The 26,656-nt window shown below is 42.6% G+C and overlaps 1 protein-coding gene and 1 pseudogene across 3 annotated transcripts in view; both read right to left on the bottom strand.

Moving 5' to 3' along the window:
- LOC139014461 (immediate early response 3-interacting protein 1 pseudogene) overlaps window positions 1-91 on the bottom strand; it is a 663-nt pseudogene extending 572 nt beyond the window's left edge.
- Window positions 1-17,306, bottom strand: part of RALGAPA2 (Ral GTPase activating protein catalytic subunit alpha 2) — a 294,845-nt gene extending 277,539 nt beyond the window's left edge. For all 3 annotated transcript variants that reach the window (XM_070419823.1, XM_070419824.1, XM_070419825.1), the window contains exon 1: window positions 17,097-17,306. In XM_070419823.1, the coding sequence (XP_070275924.1) occupies window positions 17,097-17,202 (106 nt within the window). In that variant the 5' untranslated portion in view covers window positions 17,203-17,306. The remainder of the gene's footprint in view (window positions 1-17,096) is intronic.
- Window positions 17,307-26,656: the final 9,350 nt, after the last annotated feature.

Genomic DNA, 26,656 nt, shown 5'->3' with positions numbered 1-26,656 from the left:
CCTTGGGCAAGTTATTGAAACACCCTGTACCTCAATTTCCTTATCTGAAAAATGGGGCTAACAGTGGTGATTGTAGTGATGATAAAATGAGAATATGCAAAGCCCTTTAAGTGTTAGTCGGTATTAGAAAAATGCTAGTCCTATATAATAAAAGCCTAATATGCAAATCGACCAAACGGGAGAATGACCAGTCGCTATGGCACACACTGACCACTAGGAGGCAGAGGCTCAATGCAGGAGCTGCCCCTGGTGGTCAGTGCACTCCCACAGGGAGAGCACCTCTCAGCCAGAAGCCGGGCTCAAGGCTGGCGAGTACAGCGGTGGTGGCAGGAGCCTCTCCAGCCTCCGCAGCAGCGCTAAGGATATCTGACTGCCAGCTTAGGCCTAGGAGCAAGCCTAAGTCAGCAGTCGGACATCCCCCAAGGGCTCCTGAACTGCAAGAGGGTGCAGGCCGGGCTGAGGGACCCCCCCACCCAAGTGCATGAATTTCATGCACTGGGCCTCTTGTATAAAATAAATATCATATCCCCTCTCTTCCACCATGTCTCTAAAGGTTCCCTTCCCCTTCTGACTCTACCTGAAACCTGGCAATCTCCTGAGGAGGACTTTGCTTCCTTGCAGACTGTCAGGTAAGTCTTCCATTTCCTCCCACACCCCCATACCACTTGGCCTAAGATGAGGTCAGTTCTCACTGATCTCACACTGCAATATCCAGACCATTCTGGAGCTTCTCCTTACACAAAATGCTCTGTGCTGCTCACACCGTCAGTCTACCTCCTAGCCCCACCAACCCGAGTTGCGCACAGTCTTTCACTCACCACAGCATGCTCTGAAGATTTCAGGGCTTGGCTCACTGCGTTCTCTCCATAACTAGCACTGATTTCAACATTTATCTAGATGCTGCCTGACCTCCTTATCTTTAATTAAGTTGTCCTTCACACCATCTCTGTCACCCATGCCCACCAGTCTTATCCTAGACCCAGTTATTACTTACAAGTTCCCACCTCCAACATCTCTGGTTCAATCCACTCTCCTGCCACCTGCCATTTCTTATCATTCCTGCTCACTCCTTCTGGAAACCTAGTTCCCACAATTCTTCAACCCTACCGGGTCCTTGAATCCAGTGACCCCCACCATCTTGTCACCATTTATGATCCCCCTCAAGGCTTCACTTCTTTTCTTTCCTAATCTGGTTTCTACAGTCCATTTTTTAAATCAGTCCTTTCATTGTCCCTCAAGCCTCTCCCTTTCCCCTTCCATCATGTTTACTCAAAATCTCAGTCTCAGCTTTGACCTTGACTCAAAGTATTTATTTGAGCTCAGGCCATGTGCTGGACGCAGAAAAACAATTTTAGCTATTGTTTTAAATGTTAAAATATGCTGATAGTTTTGTTTCTTATAGATATCACAGCCATGTTGTATGTACCATTTATACTGTTTTAATATTATTTTATTTTTCCCTAAAAATATATTCAAAATTTTATCATAATTGACCATTTATTTCCACAGGTGTGTGGACGAAAGGGGCCACATGTTAACCTGACAAGCTCAGGGAAGGCCTGCATGGCAATCTTGCAAACTCAAAGACCTAAAGTAACCACAAAGGATGGTCTGAAATTAAACTTTAACTAAAAGCAGTTATGCTGGGTAGTCACCTCCTAGTGTTGTAAGGTACCCCACGAATCACACAAGGGCCTCAAGAAGTCGAATTAAGGAGTCACATTTATTTCAAAGCCGGGACTACGAGGGGGCAATGCTCTCCAAATCTCGTAGTGGTTAAATAGCCACAACACCAGATTTATATAGGCAAAAATCACAAAGGTATTGATTACATCTCGGGGTTAGGAATGAGGAACCTGGTTTGCAAAAAAGCAGTTTGTTACAGAAGCTAGATTGAGCCGATTAGTTATCTACAAAGATTAATTATAGTTTCGGGTCTTGGGACCACTGAGTCAACAGGAACACATTATCTGGAGCCACTGGGGCAATTTAGAGTAATTGTGCAGTCCTGGTCTCCAGGTACAGAGGAATGTGTTTTCTAAAACCAGTATGACCACAACCAATGGGGTATTCAAATTACAATCAATAGGGTATTCAATCGAATGGGATGATTTGTATAATTCAGAAAATCAAAATAACTTTTCCATTATTTTAGCAAACAAATAATGACAGAAGCCAAGTCAGCAGGGTTAAAATAGTAAACATTTACCCAAACATGGTTGTCACCATGCTTCATTAGGCCGGTATCTTCACTGACAAGGTTAACCTTTACCTTAACTGAGCCCATTTGTCTTTTTGCATCTATGATATCATATCCTTGAAATGTCTGGGTAACTTGTAACTTCCCTTTTCCTGGACCCCTTGGGGCACAACTAATGTACTTGGGCGCCAGGGCAGGTATCACAAACTCCTTCATTGTTATGTTAATTGTTCCAGCACCCACCTAAGTATATATCTATCATTTTACTTCTTATCCAATCCCAAAGGTTTTCCGGCTTTGCTTTCTCCTGCCTCACTAATCTATCACCAATGGATTTCATGTAACCCACCTATGTCCCCTCCTTTGATTACAATGTATAAAAATAGATGAGAGCACTAACCAGTTTGGCTCAGTGGATAGAGCATCGGCCTGCGGACTGAAGGGTCACAGGTTCGATTCTGGTCAAGGGCATGTACCTCGGTTGCGGGCACAACCCCAGTGGGGGGGGTGCAGGAGGCAGCTGATCGATGTTTCTCTCGCATCGATGTTTCTGGCTCTCTATCCCTCTCCCTTCCTCTCTGTTAAAAAATCAATAAAATAAAATAAAAAAATCAATAAAATATACTTAAAAATAGACGAGAAACTGCCATTCTCTGGAGCATTATCTCAATCTCTTGAGGTTCTGCTTTCCTGCAACTGTCGATAGTTTGGCTCAAATAAACTCACAAAAATTCTTCACGGGTTTGAATTTTTTTTAACATGTTCTCCACAGCATTTAAACTAAAAGTGAGAGTGACCTGGAGCAGCAGACACTGCTTTTCCTCCAGTTCCCTAACCCTAACCATTCCTACAGCAGACCCTTCCTCTTCCTGTTCAGGGGTTACCTACCCCGATAGCACCCCCCCCCCCACCCTCTCCCCTACACACACACACACACACACACACACAAAGCCATGCCCTTTAGGGAAGCTGGCTGTCCCCTTGCTCCAGGGGATGGAACCTAATGCTGCTAAGTCAATTACGGTGGCAACATGCCCCTTGCCAGTGAAGTGTTTAGGCTCAAGCCTGTGTGACCCAACACTTGTCAATAAAAAATGGGAGGAATTCTGATGATGTCTGGAAAAGAGAAATAGTTCTTAAAAGGACACAAAGAAAAAATAGTTCCCTTTTTCCTGCCTTGGACATTGTAATATCTGGGTGCGATGCTTACAGTGGCTGCAGGCATTTTACCACCTGAGGGACGGAACTGCCATGCTGCGGACACCAAGGAAGGCAAAGTAGGGAGGCAGAGAGTGTCTGGGCTGTCCAGGTCACTAAACTGCTAAATTAGCTGACTCTGGAGCCACCCTGCCTTGGGACCACTTTTTATAAGAGAAAAAAATTCTTTGTCATTCACCTTTATATTTGGGTTTTCTATTACCTGCAACCAAAAACATCCCTGTGGATACTGAAATAAAATCTGACAGAATAGGAAACAAATACTACTATAATTGAAAAAGTTGTTAAAGTTAAATTCATCCACTTTATTTCCTGAGATGTATTACTTTCATTTCCTTATACCAATAAGATAAACCAGATATAGAAAGTAAAATTCTTAGAAATCATAAAGATGTTAACACTTTGTTATCCAGGACTGACAGGTCATATATAAAAGTAATTCTGTATATAAATCTGTATATACTCCAACTAAAAGTAATAAAAAGGTAATTAAATAGTAATTTTATCCTGAACATTTTTGACACATTTCTCAAATGCAGGATTCTAAAACTTTGTTTTTAACAGAGATATCAACCACCAATATAATAAAACACAACATAAACATCCTGGAAATATAATGTTCAAATCAAATGTCTTATATATATTTTAATATACCCATTCCTTTTTATACGAAAAACTAGAAATCTAGTTTCATCAGCCTTTTTATACGAATGAACACTTTCTCCTACTTTTCTTGGTTGAATTAGGGCTAGCCTATATTACAATCAAAACCACTCAGTAGGTAGAGTCAGAGATAGAAATAAAATGGATAAAGGAGGAGCTAAATGGTGACTTCTAAATCCCCATTTCTAAAAACTAAGGAAGAAGAAAAGTGATGTTGAGGGTAGAGAGAGCCATCTTACTTATGTTAAATAATTATTGTTAATAATTATAATAACAGCTTACAAAAGAGCTTTGTATACAATAACTCAAGTAAACCTCCAACAGCCCTTGTAAGCAGATACTGTCAGTAGAGGGTCAGAGAAGGTAGGCCACTGCCAGGACTCAAATCTAGGCAGTCAGGCTCCCACGTTACTCACCTAATTGAGTCTAATATTAACAGAAAGTGATCAAGGAGGTTCAGGGAAGCATAAAACATACTTGGAAATATAATTTTTTTTAAGTAGGAATCTGATTGGAGTCACAGAACTAGTTACCAAATCCAAAAGAGGACTCGGAAATTGGTTTATTTAGGACACCAGAGCCAGCTTACAAGTGGAATGACCCTCCTCCTGAACAGGTTAAAAGGATGGCCTTTCTGTGAAATTACCTCAACAAACACTGAAATGGCCTTCTCCAAAGGGCTGTCTTTACCTCCAGAAAATCATCACAGTCCCTGCCTTGCCCTCAGCCACAGACACTCTCACATCTGCTGTATCCCTTACACAAGCGCCTGTGGTTGCTGGGCAGCCACTCTTACTCCCAGGCCACAATCTGCTAAGGCTGAAACTCACAATCTGAAGAATGGTGGTGAATAATTTGTTACACGAGTACAATGAAACGTGATATGACCATTTAAGTATTATGTAATTCTTCAATTACTGACATGGAAAATATCCAAGGCATGTTAAGTCAAAAATGTAGTGTTAGACCATGCATAATGACTATTCATGTAAAAGTGTGTTAATGTGTATACACATACAAGACAGAAAGAGAGTGAGAACATGAGAAAGAGAAGGCAATGCACATAAACAAGAGCCAGCACAGAAAGCGTGTTCACCAAAATTTTAACAATGGTTATCAGGAGACTGCAGAATTTAAAGAGCTTTTTCATACTTAAATAATTTTTTTGCTTATTCTTATTATTCAAATGTTTATAATAATAAGTACAATTTTATAACCAGAGTATTTTTCATTTGGTGGGGGGGAAGCTTCCAGAGTATTATGAAAAGAGATATTTTTCAAAGCCTGAGTAATTACTATAAAAAAGAAAGGAACAATTCATCTGAGATGACACCAGGCCAAATTTTCTTTAAACTTCTCTTACTTTTCAACTTTAAAGAACACTCAAGATGCAAACAATATATAAAGTAGTATCTTTACTAAGACTAAAATGCCCTCAAAACAGCATATAATTTAAACTTCCTGTGTCCAACAATGCAAATTAAACTTCTTCTGTAATAACACATTCATTGTACATAACGCCTTGTAATGATCTAGTTATTAAAGTCCTTTGTTGTCATTAAGGAAAGCTATGTTTTTCTAATTGTCATTTACTGAAAAGTGTAGTAAAATCATCGAGTCAGGAAGGAAGAAACTGTCTTTGTCCAGCCATTCAACAGCCTGCACTGAGTAGGAACAACAAATGTGTGATATCTTCTGAATGAAAAAATGTGATGAAATTTCCAATCACGATACAATTCATTTACAAGTGGCATTGATTATCAACTGCATACACAAATCCCCTTCTGTGCACGCTGAGATAGCAACATTGGTTCATAAAAAATCACATCTTCAAGTAACACTGAACCAAAGATCAAGACTCCCCCAGGCCTTTCCATTAAGAAAGGCAATAAAGCCTAGCCGGTACGGCTCAGCTGACTGAGCATTGTCCCATGCACCAAAAGGTGACCAGTTCTGATCCCCCAGTCAGGGCACATGCTAGGGTTGTGGGCTCAATCCCCGGTAGGGATTGTGCAGGAGGCAGCCAATCGATGTTCCTATCTCTATCCCTCTCCCTTCCTCTCTCTCTAAAATCAATAAAAACATTTTTTAAAAGAAACTATCTTTTTTTTTTTAAATATATTTTTAATGATTTCAGAGAGGAAGGGAGAAGGAGAGACAGAGAGAAACATCGATGATGAGAATCACTGATTGGCTGCCTCCTGCACACCCCACGTTGGGTTCAAGCCGAAACCCGGCATGTGCCCTGACCGGAATCGAACCGTGACCTCCTGGTCTGTAGGTCAACACTCAACCACTAAGCCATACCGGCCAAGCATAAAAAGAAACTATCAAAAGCACAGACAAGGTAGGTCCTAATGTAGCTGGGTACCTGAAATGGGGCCAGTCTGCAGTGGTTGCTGCCTTTTGCAATCATTTATATGGACATATTAATATTATATGACCCATCAGCATTTTCCTGTGCTCATTCTTTTTCAGCCACTGACAAAGCCCCATTTTACATCAATATCAGAGGCACTTTCTAATATATCTGCTCTTTGCCTCTGACTAGAATTTGGAATAACACAGCTCAACCCTGTGTCACTACACACCGGGGCCGAGTCACTCTAGCTTTGCTGACCCACTGACCAGTGTTTGCAGCCTGTCTTCTCATCACTATTCACTGCTGCAATAAGGAAGGACACCGGTACGTGTGCCCCACCCCCTAAACCTGTGCCTGCCACGGCTTCCACAGACACTTCTCTTCAGCACCACTCCTTTCTCTTCCCTCTTCTCTCTTGTCTTCAGTCACTGTTCAGTTTTGGGGCCAAGGATCTGACTTTTTATAAAGTAAGCCAAAAAAAGCTTTCTTTACAAAGATCCGACCTAAAGGTCACCCCATCTCACTGAGACCTACCAGCCTCACCTGGTGTACCCTGACTTCTCCTTTCTCATCCCCGCTCATTTCCCTAACCCAACTCATTCAACTCTATTGACTTCCATGAGATTCCCGAACCCATTATGACTCAGGACCTTTGCACCTAATGTTCTCTCTGTTATGAACATTGTTCCCAGAAATAATCACAAAGCTGATCCCACTTAACACAGATGCTGACTGTAAACCCCTCTTCAGAGAGGCAGGCCTTCCTTGACCCTTCTATCTAGATCATCACACTCCTACCCTTAATCAAGCTTCATTTTTCTGTAAACATTTCCTGAAATTATATCTTTTGTTTTTTACTTCTTTATTTTCCATCTTTCCTAATAGAATAAAAATCTCATAAAGCTGGGCTTCATTTGGCACAGAGCAAGCAGTAACTATTTGTGGAATGACTTAAACACAATGTTATATGGAGTAACCTAGACAGACTCTTAAGAGTGGTCAATCTATTTATTAAAAGAGTAACTCTTACTTCCCCCAAATTACATAAATCCTCAAATATAACTCCCATAGTCTTAAGTAGAACTTACAGAATGTCATTTAAGATTTTCTCAATGAACTAGGATTACTAACCCAAAAGTCAATGAACTTCACCTTGTGGTATACATGGGCATAGGTGAGATATAAGCAGTGCTGCTTTGTGTGGGAATGTACCAGAATGCCTTTCCAGAACTACTTTTTCAAAATTATATAAGCCAGAATGAGATTCAGTCTTTAAGGTACAGGGCATGTGATCCAGACTGGCTAATCAGAGTACCACATACCCCTCACCCAATGATTGGTACAGGAATAGACACATGACCCACATAGGGCCAATCAGAATGTTCTCAAGAACTAGAATGAGGGGAGGGGATAATGATATTACCATCCACTTGGGAGGATAAAATGAGTTAATACATGTAAAAGTATTTCTAGCAGTGTTTACACTTGGAAAGTGCTGATTAAATGCTACTTATTATTATTCTTACAAATAAGGAAATATGTTACCAAGAGGAATCTAGGTGAACAAGAAGCTATTCATGTTCTCAATGTACTTATCTAGTGGGGTAGATAAGGCAGAACACAAATAAGAATACAAAGCCAAAGGCTATCAATGCCAAATGAGAGGTACAGAATGCTATGAGAATTCTGAGGACAGATCATTTCAGGGTAGAGGGACAAAGAAAGCTTATGTGGAAGATGTAATGTGCTTGGGTTGTCTCCTGGAAGAATTCTAGATGGCAGGATGGGCAATACCTTCTGGGGAAAGGGAGGGTGTATTAGCTTGAGTTCTCTGAGAAGTGGACACCAAGACAGAATTAGACATGCAAGAGATTTATCGGGGGAACTGTCTGTGAAGAGTAAAGGGGAAGACCTGAGAAGCAGTGAGAGGCTTCAGACCACAGTGCATTTCTGACCCCTATGAAAGAGGAGGAAGGAAGGAGGGAGGAGGAAGTCTCAGACTTCAAAACATTCCTGAGAAGGTCTTGGTCAGGCCTATGGGGAGTTCTCACATCAGAGCCCCCCATTCAGAGGCAACTGGGTCTCGCAGGAATGGGCCACATTCGTACTCCTGCTTGCTCAGTCACTGACTGGGAGTAGCCCAAGAGAAGGTCAAGTTTGACTAAAATGTGGTGGCGAATTCAAGGGTAGCAGCTGGAGCCACCATGCTCCCCGAAGCAGGAGAGCTGAGTGGCACATTCTCATGGCTCACATAGTTGGACACAAGCAATGTCACCAGTACACCTTATGTGTCCTTGAAAACATGGTTGAGGCTCAATGAATATGTGCCATCACTTTAAAATAAAACACAAGGCAATATCAGTGGGGTTCTTATCTTTTTCAAAAGTGTTTTTTTTAAATAAACCACAATTATAATAGGGGAATCAAAGTACATATTTAATGTTGAAGATTACAACTAATAGTATTTGATGTCTTCCAGATGTGGTTTCAGTTTCTAAAGCAAGATATAAAATGATTATAAAACATCTCTTTTCTAAAAATAAAACTTAAAACCCTGAAATGAGGATTAGATCTCAGAAACAAAGCTCTCCTAAGAATCCAGAAGGCAAATCCTCTAGGAATTGGCAACGATTTGATCAAATGAGAAACCATTCTACAAAGTATAAAGTGCTACATTAATATCAGAAATCAATACAGTCAATAAAGTTATTTCTTATGTGGGTTAAGCTGCATTTAAGGCAAAAATGGAGAAAATCAAAATTACCCTTAAATACTAGAGCCATACCCAGCAGGGGAGATGCTCCCACAGAGAGAGGCAGGAAGGAAAGAGGACCACTGAGGACACAGCAAATTCTTTTGTCCCACCTCACACTACTATCAGGCATCATCTGCACTACTTAAACTGTTCTCATTATCTATAATAATAAAAGCATAATATGCTAATTAGACGGGACATTCTTCCAGACATCCTTCTGTCCTTCCAGATAAAGCCGAGGCTGCAAGTGAAGCCCTGATCCCAGGTGCCTGCCAGCGGCCGGAGGGAAGCCCGAGTCCCAGGTGTCTGCCGGCAGTCAGAGGGAAGTCTGGGTCCTGGGTGCCAGAGGGAAGCTGGTGCCAGCAGATGGGGGAAGGAAGGCCTACTCTTGCACGAATTTCGTGCATCAGGCCTCTAGTCTATCTATATAAAACCCTAATATGCAAATAGACCATACTGCAGAACAACCAAACAGCCAGTCACTATGAAGTGCGCTGACCACCAGGGGGCGAGAACGGGATATGGCGGGCATCGGCAGCAGGCAGCAGAGCATGGAACATGGCGGGTGTCAGCCGCGGCAGGATGGTGGAGCAGGTGAGCGGGGCGCCAGACCAAGGCAAGGCACAGGTCACTGTCATTGGGGGGAGCCTCTGGTGGCTCCTGCACGCCTCAGTCCCACCTGGTACTCACACCCGCTGCCGAAGCCCAGCGCCAGCTCTGATCACTCAGTGTCATCAGCAGGTGCAAGGGGCGGGGCTGCAGGCCCCAATCGCCTCTCAGTGCTTCTCCACCACCCCCTGCTCCTGAGGGGCAATCGGGGCAGCAGCCACCGCTCACGCCTGCTGACGGCACCAGCTCCAATCACTCTTCGCCATCAGCAGGTGCGAGCAGGGGCCAGTGCCATCATCACGTGGGGGGGAGGAGCGGGGGGGGGGGGGGGGCTGCCAACAGACAGGAAACCAGGAGCCACGGCAGGAGGGGCTGGTCAGGGGCGCGGAGGATGGGCCAAGACCCGCTCCTGTGCCCACTGCAGCCTCACAGCTCACAGTTCCTTTCAAGGTGCACAAATTCGTGCACTGGGCCCCTAGTTTATATATATATATATATATATATATATATATATATATATATATATTCATATCCCTCTTCTGGCCAAGCATTTAATACATAAATTAAATGTACTTATTAGATCACGCCCCAAAAGAACAAGAAAATACCTTACAGATTACAATTTTTCTTTATTTTAAGGAGATACATGACACAGAAGAGGGACCAAGACACACTCAGTTCCTATCACTGCACCAGTGATAAAACTAGCTCAGCAGTTCACTTTACCTCTGACCTTCACAGAGAAAACAGAACCTGTCACATGAGAGCTCCCTCCACATCCCGGTCAATCAGCACCCCAGTCTTGCTTCCTCCTTGTGGCCTTAGTCAAGCCTGATCTCCTGCCCCATGCTCTAGATTCTACTGCAGAGCACATCTTCCTCCATTTTTATCCTCTTTCTTACTACTCTTTATTCACTTGCTCTTTTATTAGTTCCTCTTCCAAAATGTAAGTAACTCAAATTCCCTGTCTTAAAAAACATAAAAATCATATCTACATACACACACACACACACACACACACACACACCATCCATCCATCCATCCATCCATCTTTGACCTGGAATGTCCCATCCTCTTCCTGGAATATTAATCTGTACTCTTTCTGTTGCAAGACCCAGAAATACAAGCCAAGCCAACTAAGGCAAAAACAGGGTGTTACTGGCTCCTGCAACTGAAAAGCTCAGGGGTGGAGTTGGCACACACCCCCCTTCCTCCCTCGGTTCACACAGGGTCCACTGGGCCCTTCTTACTCTCCATCTCTGCTCTGCCTCCCTCTGAGTGTGAATTCAATTTGAGATGAGACAGGTGCTCTCCACATTGAGAGAAAGATGAACACTTGCAGCCTGGGCTACATCCTCACGGTTTGCAATCCAGAAGAACGGGAGCCTTGTTCTCTCAGCATCTACTGTTTCAAATCTCAGGGAGAGTGGGCCTCTTGGACCACTCACTAAGGGACGACATGGGTTTTGGCTCTGTCCTCTGCTTAAAAACTCTTCACTAGATTCCCAACATCTATCCATACCACTGGGCATTTAAGCCCATGGGGACCACATCATTCCCTTTGCACAAACTCCTCTTTGCAGTCTCTCACCCCCAAACTTGTCCATCTGGGAAACTCCCATTTTCATTCATTATCCCAAACCCACCTCAGACCCGACTCCCTCAGGACATGCACCACTACAAGAGGCCTTTCTGCTCTGCCTCCTCTGCACCTGGCAGCTGCCTCTACAGTTCCAGCCCACCTCACTGAGGCACTATAACGCACACCCTCTTTGTAAATGTAGTTGTTTAAATGTCTGTCTCCCTAACAAACAATAAATCCTGGGCAGGCCCATTTAGGAAAGCAATGTGAAACGAGTCATAAACATGCTAAAATCCAGAAATTTTATTTCAATAGAACCTATTCTAAGAAACTAATGCTAAATATAGGAAAAGCTGCTTCTGAAGATGTTTACAGCAGTATTATTTATATTGGAGAAAGAGAGAGGGAGGGGGGTGAGGGGTAAGGAAGAAAACAATTTCACCATCCAAGAAATTATATTGGGGGAACAATATTAAGCTAACTTATGGTATATAGTCTCAACAAATATTTGTAGTTAGAAAAAAAAATGAGAGGAACAAAACATAGGGAAATGCTAATATTAAATAAGTTTAAAAGGCAACATTTAAAATTGTAAGTGAACTTAAAGCAACAGATGCGCGCACACACACACACACACACACACACAAAAACTATACCAAAATGTTCTGTTTTGCTCTATTGTTAGGGGCAAAAATAGAATATTGGGGACTAGCTATGGTTATGGGAAATAGTAATCATGCTCCATTAACCACGACTGCCTTGTGTTGGTTAAAGAAAGGACATTCTGACCTGGCTGGGAGTTGTGTACCCCCAGGACTTGGGAGTCAACCTTTGAATTCAGTCCATTCTCATTCAAGAACTGCTATTTTCATGGAAAGATTAACAACCTTATTGACCAAACAATGGAGTCCCACTCCAGCCTGCAAGCCTACTTCCCCATACCTGTAATCCCTACTTCCCCACGTAATCTTTGTCTTACCCTATATAAGCAACTGGCTTATGGGGGGCTGCAGAGCAGATTTTTGTGGATGACCTGCTGCTCTCCCATACTGCAGACAGTACTGGAATAAATGCTCATATATTATTCAACCCAGTCTCTATTTAAATGGCTCAAATAGTGACAGGCAGCATGGACCCACTGATTGTCCGGTTACACTATCAGTATATAGAGCACTTGCGAGAGACTATTCTCTCCTCACTGGATCCAAATATTTGGACCAAGTCCTGATGTCACTTGATTTCACTTGACTGTGGCCTCTGATCCCAAATCTCTTTTCCTTCTGATTAACCATTCCTTGCCTAGCTTCTGCAAACTTGACTTTCATTATTTCACTTAGAGAAACACTCCTGCTGCCTGGTCCTTTAATTCCCCACCCCTCCTCTCCATTCATGGAACTTCTTATCTCGGGCCCTCATCATTTGTCTGCTCAGTCACTGCCTGTGTCAGTGCCACCCCTCCCATCAGCCCCAATTCATTTTTCCCCGGCCCTGTTGGCAGAGTTCTCAAAACTTACCATTTGACCTGCTAAGAATTCTCCAAGGAGGCCCTCTCACCTGCAGGATAAGATCTGAGCTTCTAAATCAGGCAAACAAAACCCTTTCTGATCTGGTCCCCAACCTGCCTCAGCTTCTCCGTCAGATCACCTATTCCTCTCCTCCTCTTCTCCCCCACAATCCGTCCTCTCCCCCAGCCCTTCTATCTCACTGTCCTGACCCTTCCCCTGGCCTACACAGCACTCTAGTCATTTATCTGACCCCTTGGATGCCCTCAGGGCCAGGGTTCCAGCACCCCATCTTCTATGCCCAACATCACCTCCATCACTCCCCCTGAACAGGAGGAAGAGGAAGGCTGGTGTTCCTCACCTTCCCACATCATTGCCATATGTATTCCATCTTCCCTTAGTTGAAACTGCCCTCCCCCTCTACTTTCCCAAATTCTAGCCATAGCCACTTGCTAAATATGGCCACTGAGCACTTGAAATGCGGCCAGTCTAAACTGAGATGTGTTGTCATTGTAGAGTAGACACTAGATTTCAAAGACTTGGTACGAAAAAAAAAAAGTTTAAAAAAATATTTTATTTTACCTGTTGATAATATACATATTAGACATGTGGGGTTAAATAAAATATATTATTAAAGTCAATTTCACTTGTTTTCTTTTACTTTTTCTTTTTTTGTTAAGCCTAACCTGAGGATATTTTTCCATTGATTTTTAGAGAGAGTGGAAGGGTGGGGGAAGAGGGAGAGATACATAGATAGATAGGTAGAGAAAGAGAGAAAAAAAAAAACCTCGATGTGAAAGAGACACATTGGTTGCCTCCCACACACACCCCAACCAGGGGCGGGTATTAAACCTGCAACCCAGGTACATGACCTTGACTGAAATCCTCTGGTGCGAAGGCTGAGGCTCTCACCCCTGAGTAATGCCGGCCAGGACTCCCTTTACTTTTTAAAATGTGGCTACTAGAAAACTTAAAATTACACATGTGGTTCACATTACATCCTATTGGACAAAGCTAGTTTAACCATTCTTTAGGGCGTAGCAGGAGTAAAACTTCAAGATGCCCCTATTTTTGTGCCACCCTTGGTTATCCTTTTTGCCTCCTTGAAATCCTATAATGGAGTCTACCATATAAGCCACAATCTAATTATACAATGCACTATTGTTCACTAATACCCTATTCTTCTTGCTATAATAATGCCATTTCTATACCCTCTTTTGGGACTCAATAGGCAGTCAACTTTTAATTAGACATGAGACCTTTGCTGGAGCAAGACAGCAATATGTTTTTCGTTTTTGTTTTGTTTTGTTTGCTCATTTACTTTCCCAATAATGATTTAGACAGTGTAGGGAGAACTGGAAGCCAGGGGACCAACAGCTCTTTCTTCTTCCTCTAATTAATAAAATACATACAGACCATTTAGTACATGGTTTGGCTCCGTATAAGGCCTGCCTATGTCTCCGTTTCCCCCACTATAAAATAAATCAGGTCAATTTACAATAAGCAGCCAGATCAAAGTAGCTAAGCAAGTTCTAATTGGAGTCATTATCACGATACCAAGAAATACTCTACTTTTCACAGCTAATTGTGTTTTGTTAGCCAGTTGTCTTAAAGAGAGACTAATTTTAATGGAGAGAACAAGTCCATCATAATTATCAAAATAAGAAAGGGTGGGGCAAACTACCTATCAAATGCTCTCCTACCTATTAATAATGGGAAATAAGTAATGAGAGAGGAAACTGTCAAGTGCCTACTCCAAGCTGAAATAGTTTACACATCACACTTGCAGACATTACCATATATATCCATTTTACAGAATAGAAACTGATGTTCATAGACAGGCTAAGTAACTAGACCAAAGTCATGTAGCTGTGCTACAAATCAGGTCAGCAGCATCATCTCTGTATGTAAAAAAAAATGACATCGTTATTATCACTTGAAGATAAAATGTATGCAAATCAAGAAAATCATATAAATATACAAATAAAAATACAATAATACTTTCTATTCTCCTTCAAATAGTTTTCTTGATCTTGGCTAATCCCCATTTTTCAGAGCAAGAGACCTATTTTTCTAAGTAGACTTTTCCTTAAAGTAGGAAACAAGTAGGGTATGTAATGTAGTAGGAACTAGTGTATTAATAATACATTATTTTCTTTAAGTCTTTAAACCAGTTGTAAGTGAAAGCTTACATTAAACATTATGACTAGAATTCCTCAGATACATTTACAAAAATCTAGTCCCTATAGATAAAGATTACAGTAATCAAGTCAATTGGGCCATTTCAAAAAACAAATGCATCAACAACAATAATAACAAAAATACACCTAAAAAAAGAACCTCTCCATGTTACACAATTTAAGTCAGAATGAGCTCAATGAAATGATAAAAGAAAGTTCCTCAAAGTAAGACACACTCACACATACACACACAGTGAAACTCCAATTACATAGCTAACTACTTTCTCACAATGGTAACAAGGTATTGTGTATCTCTAAGAAACCGAACTGATCTCGGTTTAATTGATTCTGCCTTTACAAAATAGCCAACTTAAATCTCCAGACTTGGACAGAACGAAAGTTCAAATTCTCTACCACAGAAAAAGTCCAAAAGTATCAAATGCTTTAAAATACTGCTCAGCTCTCCTTATCAAAAACGTCCCTGCAGCCTGTGTTAATCAGTCACTACTAAAAACTCCACACAATGCAACCTGTGTGCGCCTGGCATTTTACTACAGGAAGTAGAAAGTTCAGTTTACCAAGAAGGCCACATTTCACTTTCAAAGGTCTTGCAAACTAATCCCTCTAACAGTAACTAATTTACATTTCATTCCGATCTGAACAAGAAAGTGTAATCTCAAGAAATCCAGGATTGTGAAGAATTTCATTTGGCAAAACCAGGTGTGTTCTTTTTATTTCTTTAGAGGTACTTCACAGAGTATAAATAAAAATAATTTGCAGCTTTTCATCTCATGGGCAAGATCTTTATGTAAAATTCTCACATATAAAATGAATTCTTTTAATCCATATTTCCTCAAAAGACAGACATATTAAGACTACATGCCTTAAATCAGGTGATTTTTGCTCATTTTAAGAATAAAAATGGCAGGGGAGGGTTGGGGGGGGTAAGAGATCAAAGGAAGGACTTGTATGCATGCATATAAGCATAACCAATGGACACAAAACACTGGGGGGGGGGGGTGAAGGCATGTGGGGGGGGTAGAGGAGGGGGAGAAGGTCAATGGGGAAAAAAAGGAGACATGTGTACTTCTATTTGTAATATTTTAAACAATAAAATAAATTTTAAAAAATGGCATCTAGAAGAAACATAAGGTGTCTTTTTCTTTGTCCACACATACACAGACAAGTCTACAGACAGCAAAGGTGTTTTCATCCTAAACAGAAGTTAAGACTAAGGAAGTAAGAAAACAGAAAACAAAACAGCCTAGCACACCAGTTACCGACCACATGCAGCAGGTGACAGGAAGCCTGGTGGACCCTTCACACCCACAGGGATGAGCATCCCAGGTCAACTGCAGGCCCACCGGGGTTCTGCTGAACCTCCACCCAGCAGTCCCATGGACACAGAAGAAAGCAAAAAGCCATCCCTGTCATCCTGGCGATAAAGGAGAAGCAGCCTCCTTGAACCCAGGAAAGTCACCCCTCCCCTCCAAGCAAACACCAGGGGCCCCCTTCACACCGAGGACACAAAGAAACTGAAGCAGCCAGATCCAAAATAAAGGTAATTTTTAAAGGGGGGAGGGGCGTGAGATTTAAATTAAATGTATCCAGGGCTCACTTGGAGTCTCAGTCTATTTGGGGACTCAGACTCAAAAGTAAAAATAAAATGTAAAGGGGGGAGGGGGAGCGAAAGAGAGGACAGTTCAATTAAGGACCACTTGAGGTCCCAGTCTACTTAGGGTCCCGGACTCAACAACGTTCAAACTGGAAGGGGAGATGACAGTTCAGCGTGCGTGCGAGGGGCACCGGGGTGCAGGGTCTGCTGGGGAAGGGATGGTCCCGGCAGTGTCCCACCTCGAGGTTTCCCGGTGAGAATCGGGGGGAAGTTCACACCGGAGGGCTAGGCTGCCCGCTTTTCGGGGAGCAAGCCCAAGACCCACACTCCACGCCCTCCCCGTCTCAGCTCCGACCACCCCGCCCGCGCGCGGGCAGTGCCCGACCCCAGGGCTGCGGCGCGCGCCTCACCCAGCAGCGCCCGCAGGTGCTTCAGGCGGGTCAGCACGTCCTTCTTGGGGTCCAGCACCTTCTGGGTGGACTTCTTCACATCCCCATGGCTCCTCCGGGAGAACATCCCGCCGCGGGAAGCCCGGTCCCGCCACGGGGGCAGGAGGCGCCGGAGCCGCGCGAGTCACAGCACAGGGTCCGGCCCGGCGCGTGTCGCGTGGGCCACTTGGCCGCCCCTCTCCGTGCCGCCGCCGTTGCCGCTTCAGCTGTGACTCCAGGAAGGAGGGGCGGGCCGCCCGGGCACCGAGAGGGGAGGGGCAGGAAGGCGGTGTCAACAAGGGACCGACGGCCCCGCCCCGCGGGAGGCGCCAGCCGCCCCTCGGGCGCAGCGCACGTGCGCGTGGCCGGGACTCCTCGCCGGGCGCCGCTTGGAGCGCCGCGAGTCACAAAGAAGCTAGCTAGCCCCAGGTTCTCGCTGTACTACAAGTCCCGGGATGCACCGCGATAGAGCCCTCCAATTAGACTGGCGTGACTTTGGCACGCTGGGAGACAGTGGGCCGGCTCTAAGCGCGTCCTCCCTTCCTACCCCGCCGTGGGCCGCAAGTCCACCTGGGAAGTGTAGTTTTATGCAGGAGGCGAGGCTCTCTGATCGCCTTTCCAGTCTGGGCTGTTGGGCAGTAGCCTTCCGCCTTCAACCTGGGGAGGCCCAGGGCTGCCTTCCTTTCACTCTGTGTGCCCACCGCAGTTCCCGCTACTGCATCGTGAACCACGGAAACATCTCAGTAAGAAAAGCTTCAGGGCTTTTAAAATGCAAACCATTTTAAGTTCTAGCTTCAGGAATCACACTAAGGAGCCAGGGTCCCATGGAAATCCCTTTGACCATACCAAAATCCGAGCTCCAATTTCTCACTAAAATAAATGGCTTTGGCAGGAGGGAAGGGCATGCCTAGGCTCTGGATGAAGAGATCTTTGGTTTCTGAGACCCAATCTCACTTGGAGTGTGCGAGTCCCTCACTTAGAGGGCTCCACGGGATCTTCTTGCTTTGTAGGAAGGGCATGTTCTCTGTGTTATGCAAAGCCCTATTAGCAATTCGGTAGTAGAACCAGAAATAGAACCTGAGAGACCTGACGCTCGGCCATTTGCCTTTAAGGTCAGGTACCTGTAACATGGGGTAAGACTGAGAAGGAAGATGGTCTTACAAGAGATCCTACTGCATCTGGACCCTTTGATGCTCCAAATTTTGACAACATTTTAGTAAGTACTTAAGCTGGCTGTTTAAAAAGACGTGGTTTCCATCAGATTAGGACAACACAACTGTCTTTTTTCATTCAGCTGAACTGTAAATTGGGGGAAAAGCCAGGGATTTACACAGCTCTGTGTCCATTACTGAGCACAGAATTTTGGCCAAAAAAAGTTCATTAAATAAAAGGAAATAAAAAGCCAAAATGGTCCAACATATTTTATCTAGACATGCAAAATATAACTCATAATTGTTATATTTTTAGAGTTGCCTCTATTTTTGGAGTTGTGAAAATAGAATTGATAGAGCTAGAGTATATTCATCCTGAAGAAATATTACTCAGCAATGCAAAGGAATGGACAACTAATAAACCCAGTGAAATGGATGAGTCTCAGATCCAGAGATGGAAGCCCCATACTCAGGATGATGCCAGGAGGTCTCTATAAGTTTGGGCCTCCATCAAGTTCACAAACCCTCCAAGACTCTTACAAGAGAGAGAGAAAAAACTTCTCTCTGAAAACAAGGCATTTTGGGTATCTTTGTTAGAGCAACATAGCCTGTACTTGATTACACATACTAAATCACAACAGTCATTGCCAGACTCCTTTAAAAATATACTTTTTATTACATTGATTTAACAAAAATAGGATGCACTTGTCTTAGGCAATTCAATTTTTCTGTCTCAAAATAATCTGTCATCACATACAAACATTTATTGAGCACCTACTATGCATTAAGCATAAGTCTAAACCTTGGGGATAAAAGAAAAATGCAACCTCCTGACCTCCAAAGATTACAATGTAGTTGAGGGGCAAAATAACTAGATAAATGAACAGGTAAATGGCAGTGTACAGTGAGCATGTGACATTGTCAAAACTTGATAGTACCACATATGATTTCACTTATATGTGGAATCTATAGAATAATATAAATGAACAAACAAAATAGAAACAGACTCATAGATACAGAGAACAGACTGATGGTTGCCAGAAAAGAGGAGGATTGGGGGACTGGGTAAAAAAGGTGAAGGGATTGAAAAATACAGATTGGTAGTTACAAAATAGTCAATGGAAATATTGTCAATAATATTGTAATAACTAAGTATGGTGCCAGGTGGGTACTGGAAATATCAGGGGGAATACTTTGTAAAGTATATGATTTTCTAACCACTATGCTATACACCTGAAATTAATACAAAATAATACTGAATGGAAACTGTAATTGAAAAGAAAAAAAAATCTTTGTAGTACCAGAAACAGGCATTTGTGCATATAGACTCACCTTTTTCATCCTACCTAGCCTCTACTTACCGGTGAAAATGTAGATTCCAGTCTTCTCTAAAAATTTAAGAACCATAAATTATAATTTTTTAATTTATTATTGTTGTTGAGAGTATTACTAGTACAGATGTCCCCCACTTCCCCTCCTTTGCCCCCTCCACCTGGTTTCCACCCCAACCCAGGCCTTCACCACACTATTGCCTGTGTCCATGCACTATGCATATCCTATATAATAAAGAGCTAATATGTTAATTAGACCAAATAGCAGAACGACCGTCCAGAAGATGTTCCGGACAACCGTCTGAGCAACCTTCGGACAAAGCCAGGGCTGTGAGGACCGACCAAGGCTGCAAGGGGCTGTGAGGGCCAGCCAAGGCAACCAGAGCTGCAAGGCTCAAGCCCCTTGCACCAATTTCATGCATCGGGCCTCTAGTCTATAATAATAAAAGCATAATATGCAAATTGACCGAATGTCCAAACAGCAGAACAACCATCCAGACAACCTTCTGGGCGACCACACTATAACACCCACTGGCACCAAGCCAGCCATGGCGGGTGCAATGTGATTGGTTGGGGGCCCAGCTATTGCCCAATGATCGCCCTGCAGAGGGAGGCCGGCGGGGTGATTGATCAATTGGGGGCTCCGCAATTACCCCAAAGAGGGAGGCCCAGGCTACCGCACGGTGGTGCTGTGGCGGGTGGGCAGGGCCTCCCTCTATAGGGGTGATCCATCACGGGGCTCTGGGACTGTGAGAGGGCGCAGTCCAGGCTGAGGGATCTTCCCCACCCAGTGCATGAATTTCATGCACCGGGCCCCTAGTAGGCATATAAGTTCTTTGCTTAACTTCTTCCTGCCCACCCTTCCCTCTGAGATCTGTCAGTCTGTTCCATGCTTCATGTCTCTGGACCTATTTTGTTTGTCAGTTTATTTTGCTTATTAGATTCCACATATAAGTGAGATCATGTGATATTTGTCTTTCTCTGACTGGCTTATTTTGCTTAGTATAATTAATATTTGACAAGAATATATGATGGAGTAAAGATCGTCTCTTCAATAAATGGTGTTGGGAACATTGGCAAACAATGAATCTAGGCCGCCAAATAACACTGTACACAAGAATAAACTCAAAATGGATAAAATACTTAAATGTAAATTGCAAAACCATAAAAATCCTAGAAAAAGACATGGGCAGTAAAATCTCAGACATCTCACGTAGCAATATTTTTGCAAATACACCTTTTAGGGCAAGAGAAACAAAGAAAAGAGTAAACAAATAGCATTAAATCAAACTGAAAAGCCTCTGCACAGCAAAAGAAACCATCTTCAAAATGAAAAAGGAACCCACTGAAGGGAGAATATATTTGCCAGTGATACATCTGATAAGTGGTTACTCTCCAAAATATATAGAGTTCATACAACTCAACAAAACATAAACAATCCAATTTTTAAAAAAATGGGCAAAGGCCCTTAATAGACACTTCTAAAAAGAGGACATACAGATGGCCAAGAGACATATGAAAAAATGCTCAATGTCACTAATCATCAGAGAGATGCAAAATAAAACTACAATGAGGTATCACCTCATGCCTGTCAGAATGGCTACCATCAGTAAATCAGCAAACAGCATGTGCTGGCAAGGATATAGGAAAAAAACCCTAGTGCACTGCTGATGGGAATGCAGCCTGGTGCAGCCACTGTGGAAAACAGTATGGAGATTCCTCAAAAAATTAAATATGGAACTGCAGTTTCACCCAGGATCCCACTTCTTGGAAACATAAATTATTTTGATTCTTTTTCTCTCACATATATTCCATATGACATAAAAATACTTCTCATTTTTTTATTGCTCTGCAAAATCGTTCCTGCTGGACTGTGAACTCCTTGAGGGCATCACTTCTCTATAATTATTTATCACTGGAGGTTCAGAGTGTCAGTAATTTGCAGACACAAAAGTGCTATTGAGTAAATGTCCCACTTTAATCCATAAAGATAATGTAATCAAGAGTTAAAAATTTGTGATGTAACTAAAAACTACCTGAAATACCGTTTGGATTAGGAGAAAAAAAAAGTTTTGACAACAGAGATATACAAAAACATAGCTGATCTATAATAATAAAAGCGTAACATGCTAATTAGACTAGACATCCTTCTGGACAAAGCCGGCGGCTGGAGGAGGGAAGCCCAGGTCCTGGGTCCCGGGTGACAGAGGGAAGCTGGTGCCAGCAGCCAGGGGAAGGAAGGCCTACTCTTGCATGAATTTCGTGCATCAGGCCTCTAGGAGTATAAAATAGTACAACTCCTATGGAGAGGAATTGGGCAAAATTACATATTCCTTGTCTTTTGACACAGAAATCCTACTTGAAAGAATCTGTTCTGAAGACATACCTCCACAAATATGATACCACATGTGGAAGGTTATTCCTTCCAGCACTATTTGTAAACAAGAATGTAGTGGGTTGAACTGATATATCAATGTTCTAATCCCAAAACCTGTGAGTGTGAGTTTTGGAATAAGCATCTTTGCAGATGTAACTAAATTAGGGATTTTTAGGGAAATCCTCTCGGATTATCAGGGGAGGCCCTAAATGTAATGAATATTCTTATAAGGAACAGAAGAGAAGACACAGAAAAGATCACGTGAAAAGAGAGGCAGAGATTGGAGTCATGTGGCCACAATCCAAGTGACCTTTGCAGCCACCAGAAGCTGGAAGAAGCAAGGAAGAATCTCCCTGGGGGGTTTCAGAGGGAGATCAACTCTGAAAACATCTTGATTGCAGATTTCTGAATCCCAGAACTGTGAGAAAATAAACTTCTGTTGGTTTAAGCCACTTAGTTTGTGGTCATTTGTTGCAGCAGCCCTAGAAAATGAATACTGCCAGATATCGGAAAGAACCCAGTGTGATTGTCTAATGCAGGGGTGGGGAACGTCCAGCCCATGAAATCATTTGGTCTGGCCCTGCCAAGGCATTAGGGGTGAGTTAATTAAATGTTTGACCAAATTTAGCAGGCTAATTTTTAAGTTGATAATTTTGTATGACCTGAGGATGATGTTATAAGTATCCAAATGGCCTTTGGCAGATAAAAGGTTCCCCACTCCTGGTGGGATCTGATTGGATATGGTGCATGCGTACACATCTAAAAGTGGTAGTACTATGCAACCATTGAAAAAATGAGAAAATGTCTTGCTTCCTCATTTGACTGATACATTGTTAAGTATAAAAGCAATGGACAGAACATAAAATACAAATTTACTTGCTTATTTTTTTTTTCAAAAAGAAACATTGGAATAATAAATCAAGAACTGCCCTAACCGGTTTGGCTCAGTGGATAGAGCGTTGGCCTGCGGACTGAAGGGACCCAGGTTTGATTCTGGTCAAGGGCATGTACCTTGGTTGCGGGGGGAGGAGGGGGGGCGGTATGCAGGAGGCAGCTGATCGATGTTTCTCTCTCATCGATGTTTCTAACTCTCTATCCCTCTTCCTTCCTCTCTCAATGATTAGAGAGAATCATTGATTGGATGCCTCCTGCATGCCCCCTACTGGGGATTGAGCCCACCACCCAGGCATGTGCCCTTGACCGGAATCGAACCCGGGACCCTTCAGTCCACAGGCCACTGCTCTATTCACTGAGCCAAACCAGCTAGGGCCTGGGTTACAACATTTAAATGGTGCAAAAGTCAAACCAGCCACAATCAGGGCACGTGTGGGAGGCAACCAATCCTTGTGTCTCCCTCTCCCCCTCCTCCCCTCCCTATTCACTCTCTCTAAAGAATGAATGGAAAAAATATCCTCCGGTAAAGGTTAACAGCAACCAAAAAAATACATGCACAGGTCAAGGTTCATTCTTTTCCATAGAGATATGTAGTTCCTGTGTTATTTATAAAGAGACTTTTCTTTCCCCCATTGAATTAACTTGATACCTTGGTCAATTATCAAGTAAGCATGTGTGTGTGTCTATTTCTGGACACCCTGCTCTGCTGCATTAACCTGGTTGTTTAACCTTAAACTGTTAGCCCTGTCTTGACTACTAAAAGCTTTCTTGTAAGTCTTGATTTCAGGTAGTGTATGTTTTCCTTTATTAAGATTATTTTGCCTTATTAGGTCTTTCCCAATTCCATATAAAATTTAAAATCAATTTATTTATTTACAAAAAAATATATATGCTGTGTTTCCTGTTCTTCTAATCTCCGTAAGGACCTACAAGCAATGGTATCCAGTGGCAATGAGCACACCTGGCACCCAGATCTTGGTTTCCAAATATCATTCCCAACCCAAAGTGATCAGGGCTCTTTAGAGAGAGAAATGGCGAATTCCAGGTCTGAAGAAGGAAAATATAGAATGAGTATAATACTGTGCCCAAAGGTCAATGGGAAAGTCTCTAAAACATAGGAGCTAGCTTAAAGGGGCTTCTTATGACCAAATGTGAGATAACTGGATCATCAGCAAGAATAATGATTATTATTGATTACAACACTTTGAATAAATAAAAATTCAGGAATCCATAATGACATTTAAAATAATTTTTAAGGGGAATATTTCAAGTAGAAAACATTTCTTGTACCTTTGATGATTTCAGGTAGACTTTTGGGGAAAAAAAAGATTTTAAGAACCCTCCGGTAGCTAAGACCCTTACTCAGTGACAAAAGAGGAACCTGATCTGAATTGGGTATGTGTTTCAAGATCCTAATTAGAGGAGATGCAGGGCTTTAGAACTTTATAATTCCCTCTCTTCATCCCTTACCAGAAAAGCAGAATGTTTTCCTGGTGACACAAATTGAATTTGATTGTTCAGAAAGACAGTGACCAAGTAGCCACAACAAAGTAAGGAAAATAAAATGAGAGACCAAGAAGGCACAAAGAATAAACAGAAACACTCATCAATTCCTGATGTTGTCTGGAGCATAATTTTAGATTTTTTGATATACTATTTACATAAATTCAAACCAACAAATACTTACTGAACAACTATTACAGTTAAATTGTGATGATCATGCCTGGCAGGTATGGCTCAGTGGTTGAGCATCAACCTATAAACCAGGAAGTCAATGTTCGATTTCCAGTCAGGACACATGCCTGAGTTGCAGGCTCAATCCCCAGTGGGGGGCATACAGGAGGCAGTTGATCAATGATTCTCTCTCATCATTGATGATTCTATCTCTCTCTCCTGCTCCCTTTTTGAAATCAATAAAAATACATTTTTTAAAAATTGTGATGATCATAGTTTTGCACTTTCCAATTCTTTTTTTTTTAATTATTGTACTGAAAATTGGTCTTCCAAAGGCCTATGTGAAAACTGCAATTTCTATCATCATTGATGGTACATATTTATCAAATAATTCTAAAATTCTTCATTGCAGGCTTGTGCCCAGACAGGGCCAGGATGAGCATGTATTCAATATTTATTGAATGGATGAACTCATTCATTTGCTGCTTTATTAATATCTCAGTCAGCATACTTTGGCAATGTTGTTCAGTAGGATGTTTACAATTTAACTATGTATTATGTTTCCAAATTTTTAAATTCTACCCTTCTTTTCTTAGAAATCTTTTAGGCTTTCTCATCTTAAACAGATTATTCATTGTTTATGAAACCATATTTATCTCCCCCCACAACTCTGGCCCCCTTCATTTCCTCCTAAATTGGTGCTGCTACTAGCAATAAAGAAAAAATGTCTAGTAGGCTTTCCCCATTTAATTTCAACTACTTCTTCCTCAAAACTCAGTCATTACCATTAGAGACAATTTGCTTACCTTTTAACTTTCATAGTTGATATCATTCTAGATCTTTAAATCTGCAAGCTCTGTAGTTTCCAGAAAACCTAAGTGTTAATATATTTTATCTCCTAACTAGAGGCCTAGTGCATGAAAATCCGGCCTAGTGTCCCTCAGTCCGGCCTGCACCCTCTCCCTATGTGGAGCGGGCCTAAGCCATCAGTCAGACATCCTTAGTGTGGGCAACCATGCAGGCAGGAGAGGCTCCCACCACTGCCGCTGCACTCACCAGCTGTGAGCCTGACTTCTGGCTGAGTGGCACTCCCCTTGTGGGAGCGCACTGACCACCAGGGGTCAGCTCCTGCGTTGTGTGTCTGCCCCCTGGTGGCCAGTGCACATCATAGCGACCTGTTGTTCTACCATTCAGTCAATTTGCATATTAGCCTTTTATTATATAGGACTAGAGGCCCGTTGCACGAAGAGATTCATGCAATAGGCCTTCCCTTCCCCTGGCTGCCGGCACTGGTTTTCCTCTGGCACCCGAGACCCAGGCCTTCGTTCCGGCCAGAGCCTTCAGTCTTCGCTCTGCCACTTTGCCCCTATGTATGCAAATTAACCGCCATCTTTGTTGGGTTAATTTGCATACTCTCCTGATTGTCTGGTGAGCATAGCAAAGGGATGGTTAATTTACATGTTTGTCTATTATTAGGTAAGATTTTTCATTCACCAGAGTTTTTCAGTTTGGAAGGATTAGATTTTTTTTTTCAAATTGACTAAAATATGCCTGAATATTCATCATAATCATCACGAGTATTATGCTAATTTTAGTATATGGGAAAATTGGACTTCTAGCCACAAATTTTCTTTCTTCTTTTTTTAAAAAATATATTTTATTGATTTTTTACAGAGAGGAAGGGAGAGGGATAGAGAGTTAGAAACATCGATGAGAGAGAAACATTGATCAGCTGCCTCCTGCACACCCCCCACTGGGGATGTGCCCACAGCCAAGGTATATGCCCCTGGCCGGAATCGAACCTGGGACCCTTGAGTCCGCAGGCCGACGCTCTATCCACTGAGCCAAACTGGTCAGGGCCACAAATTTTCTTATCAGTTAAGTTCATTGTGCCTGTCCTCAGGAGAAAGATCTTTTAGCATGTCAGCAAAAGCAAAGGCTCTGCCCTAGTTAGTTAGCCTCAGTGGATAGAGCCTCGGCCTGCAGACCGAAGGGTCCCAGGTTCGATTCTGGTCAAGGGCACATGCCTGGATTGTGGGCTCAGTCCAACATGCAGGAGGCAGCCAATCAATGATTACCTCTTATCCTTGGTGTTTCCATCTCTCTCTTCCCTTC

The sequence above is a fragment of the Myotis yumanensis genome, unplaced genomic scaffold, assembly GCF_028538775.1.
Source record: "Myotis yumanensis isolate MYYU_CA2020_CCGP unplaced genomic scaffold, mMyoYum1.0.hap1 SCAF_7, whole genome shotgun sequence".
NCBI lineage: Eukaryota > Metazoa > Chordata > Mammalia > Chiroptera > Vespertilionidae > Myotis > Myotis yumanensis.
The sequence above is the reverse complement of the archived record's forward strand: the minus strand, read 5'-3'. Positions and strand labels throughout refer to the sequence as shown.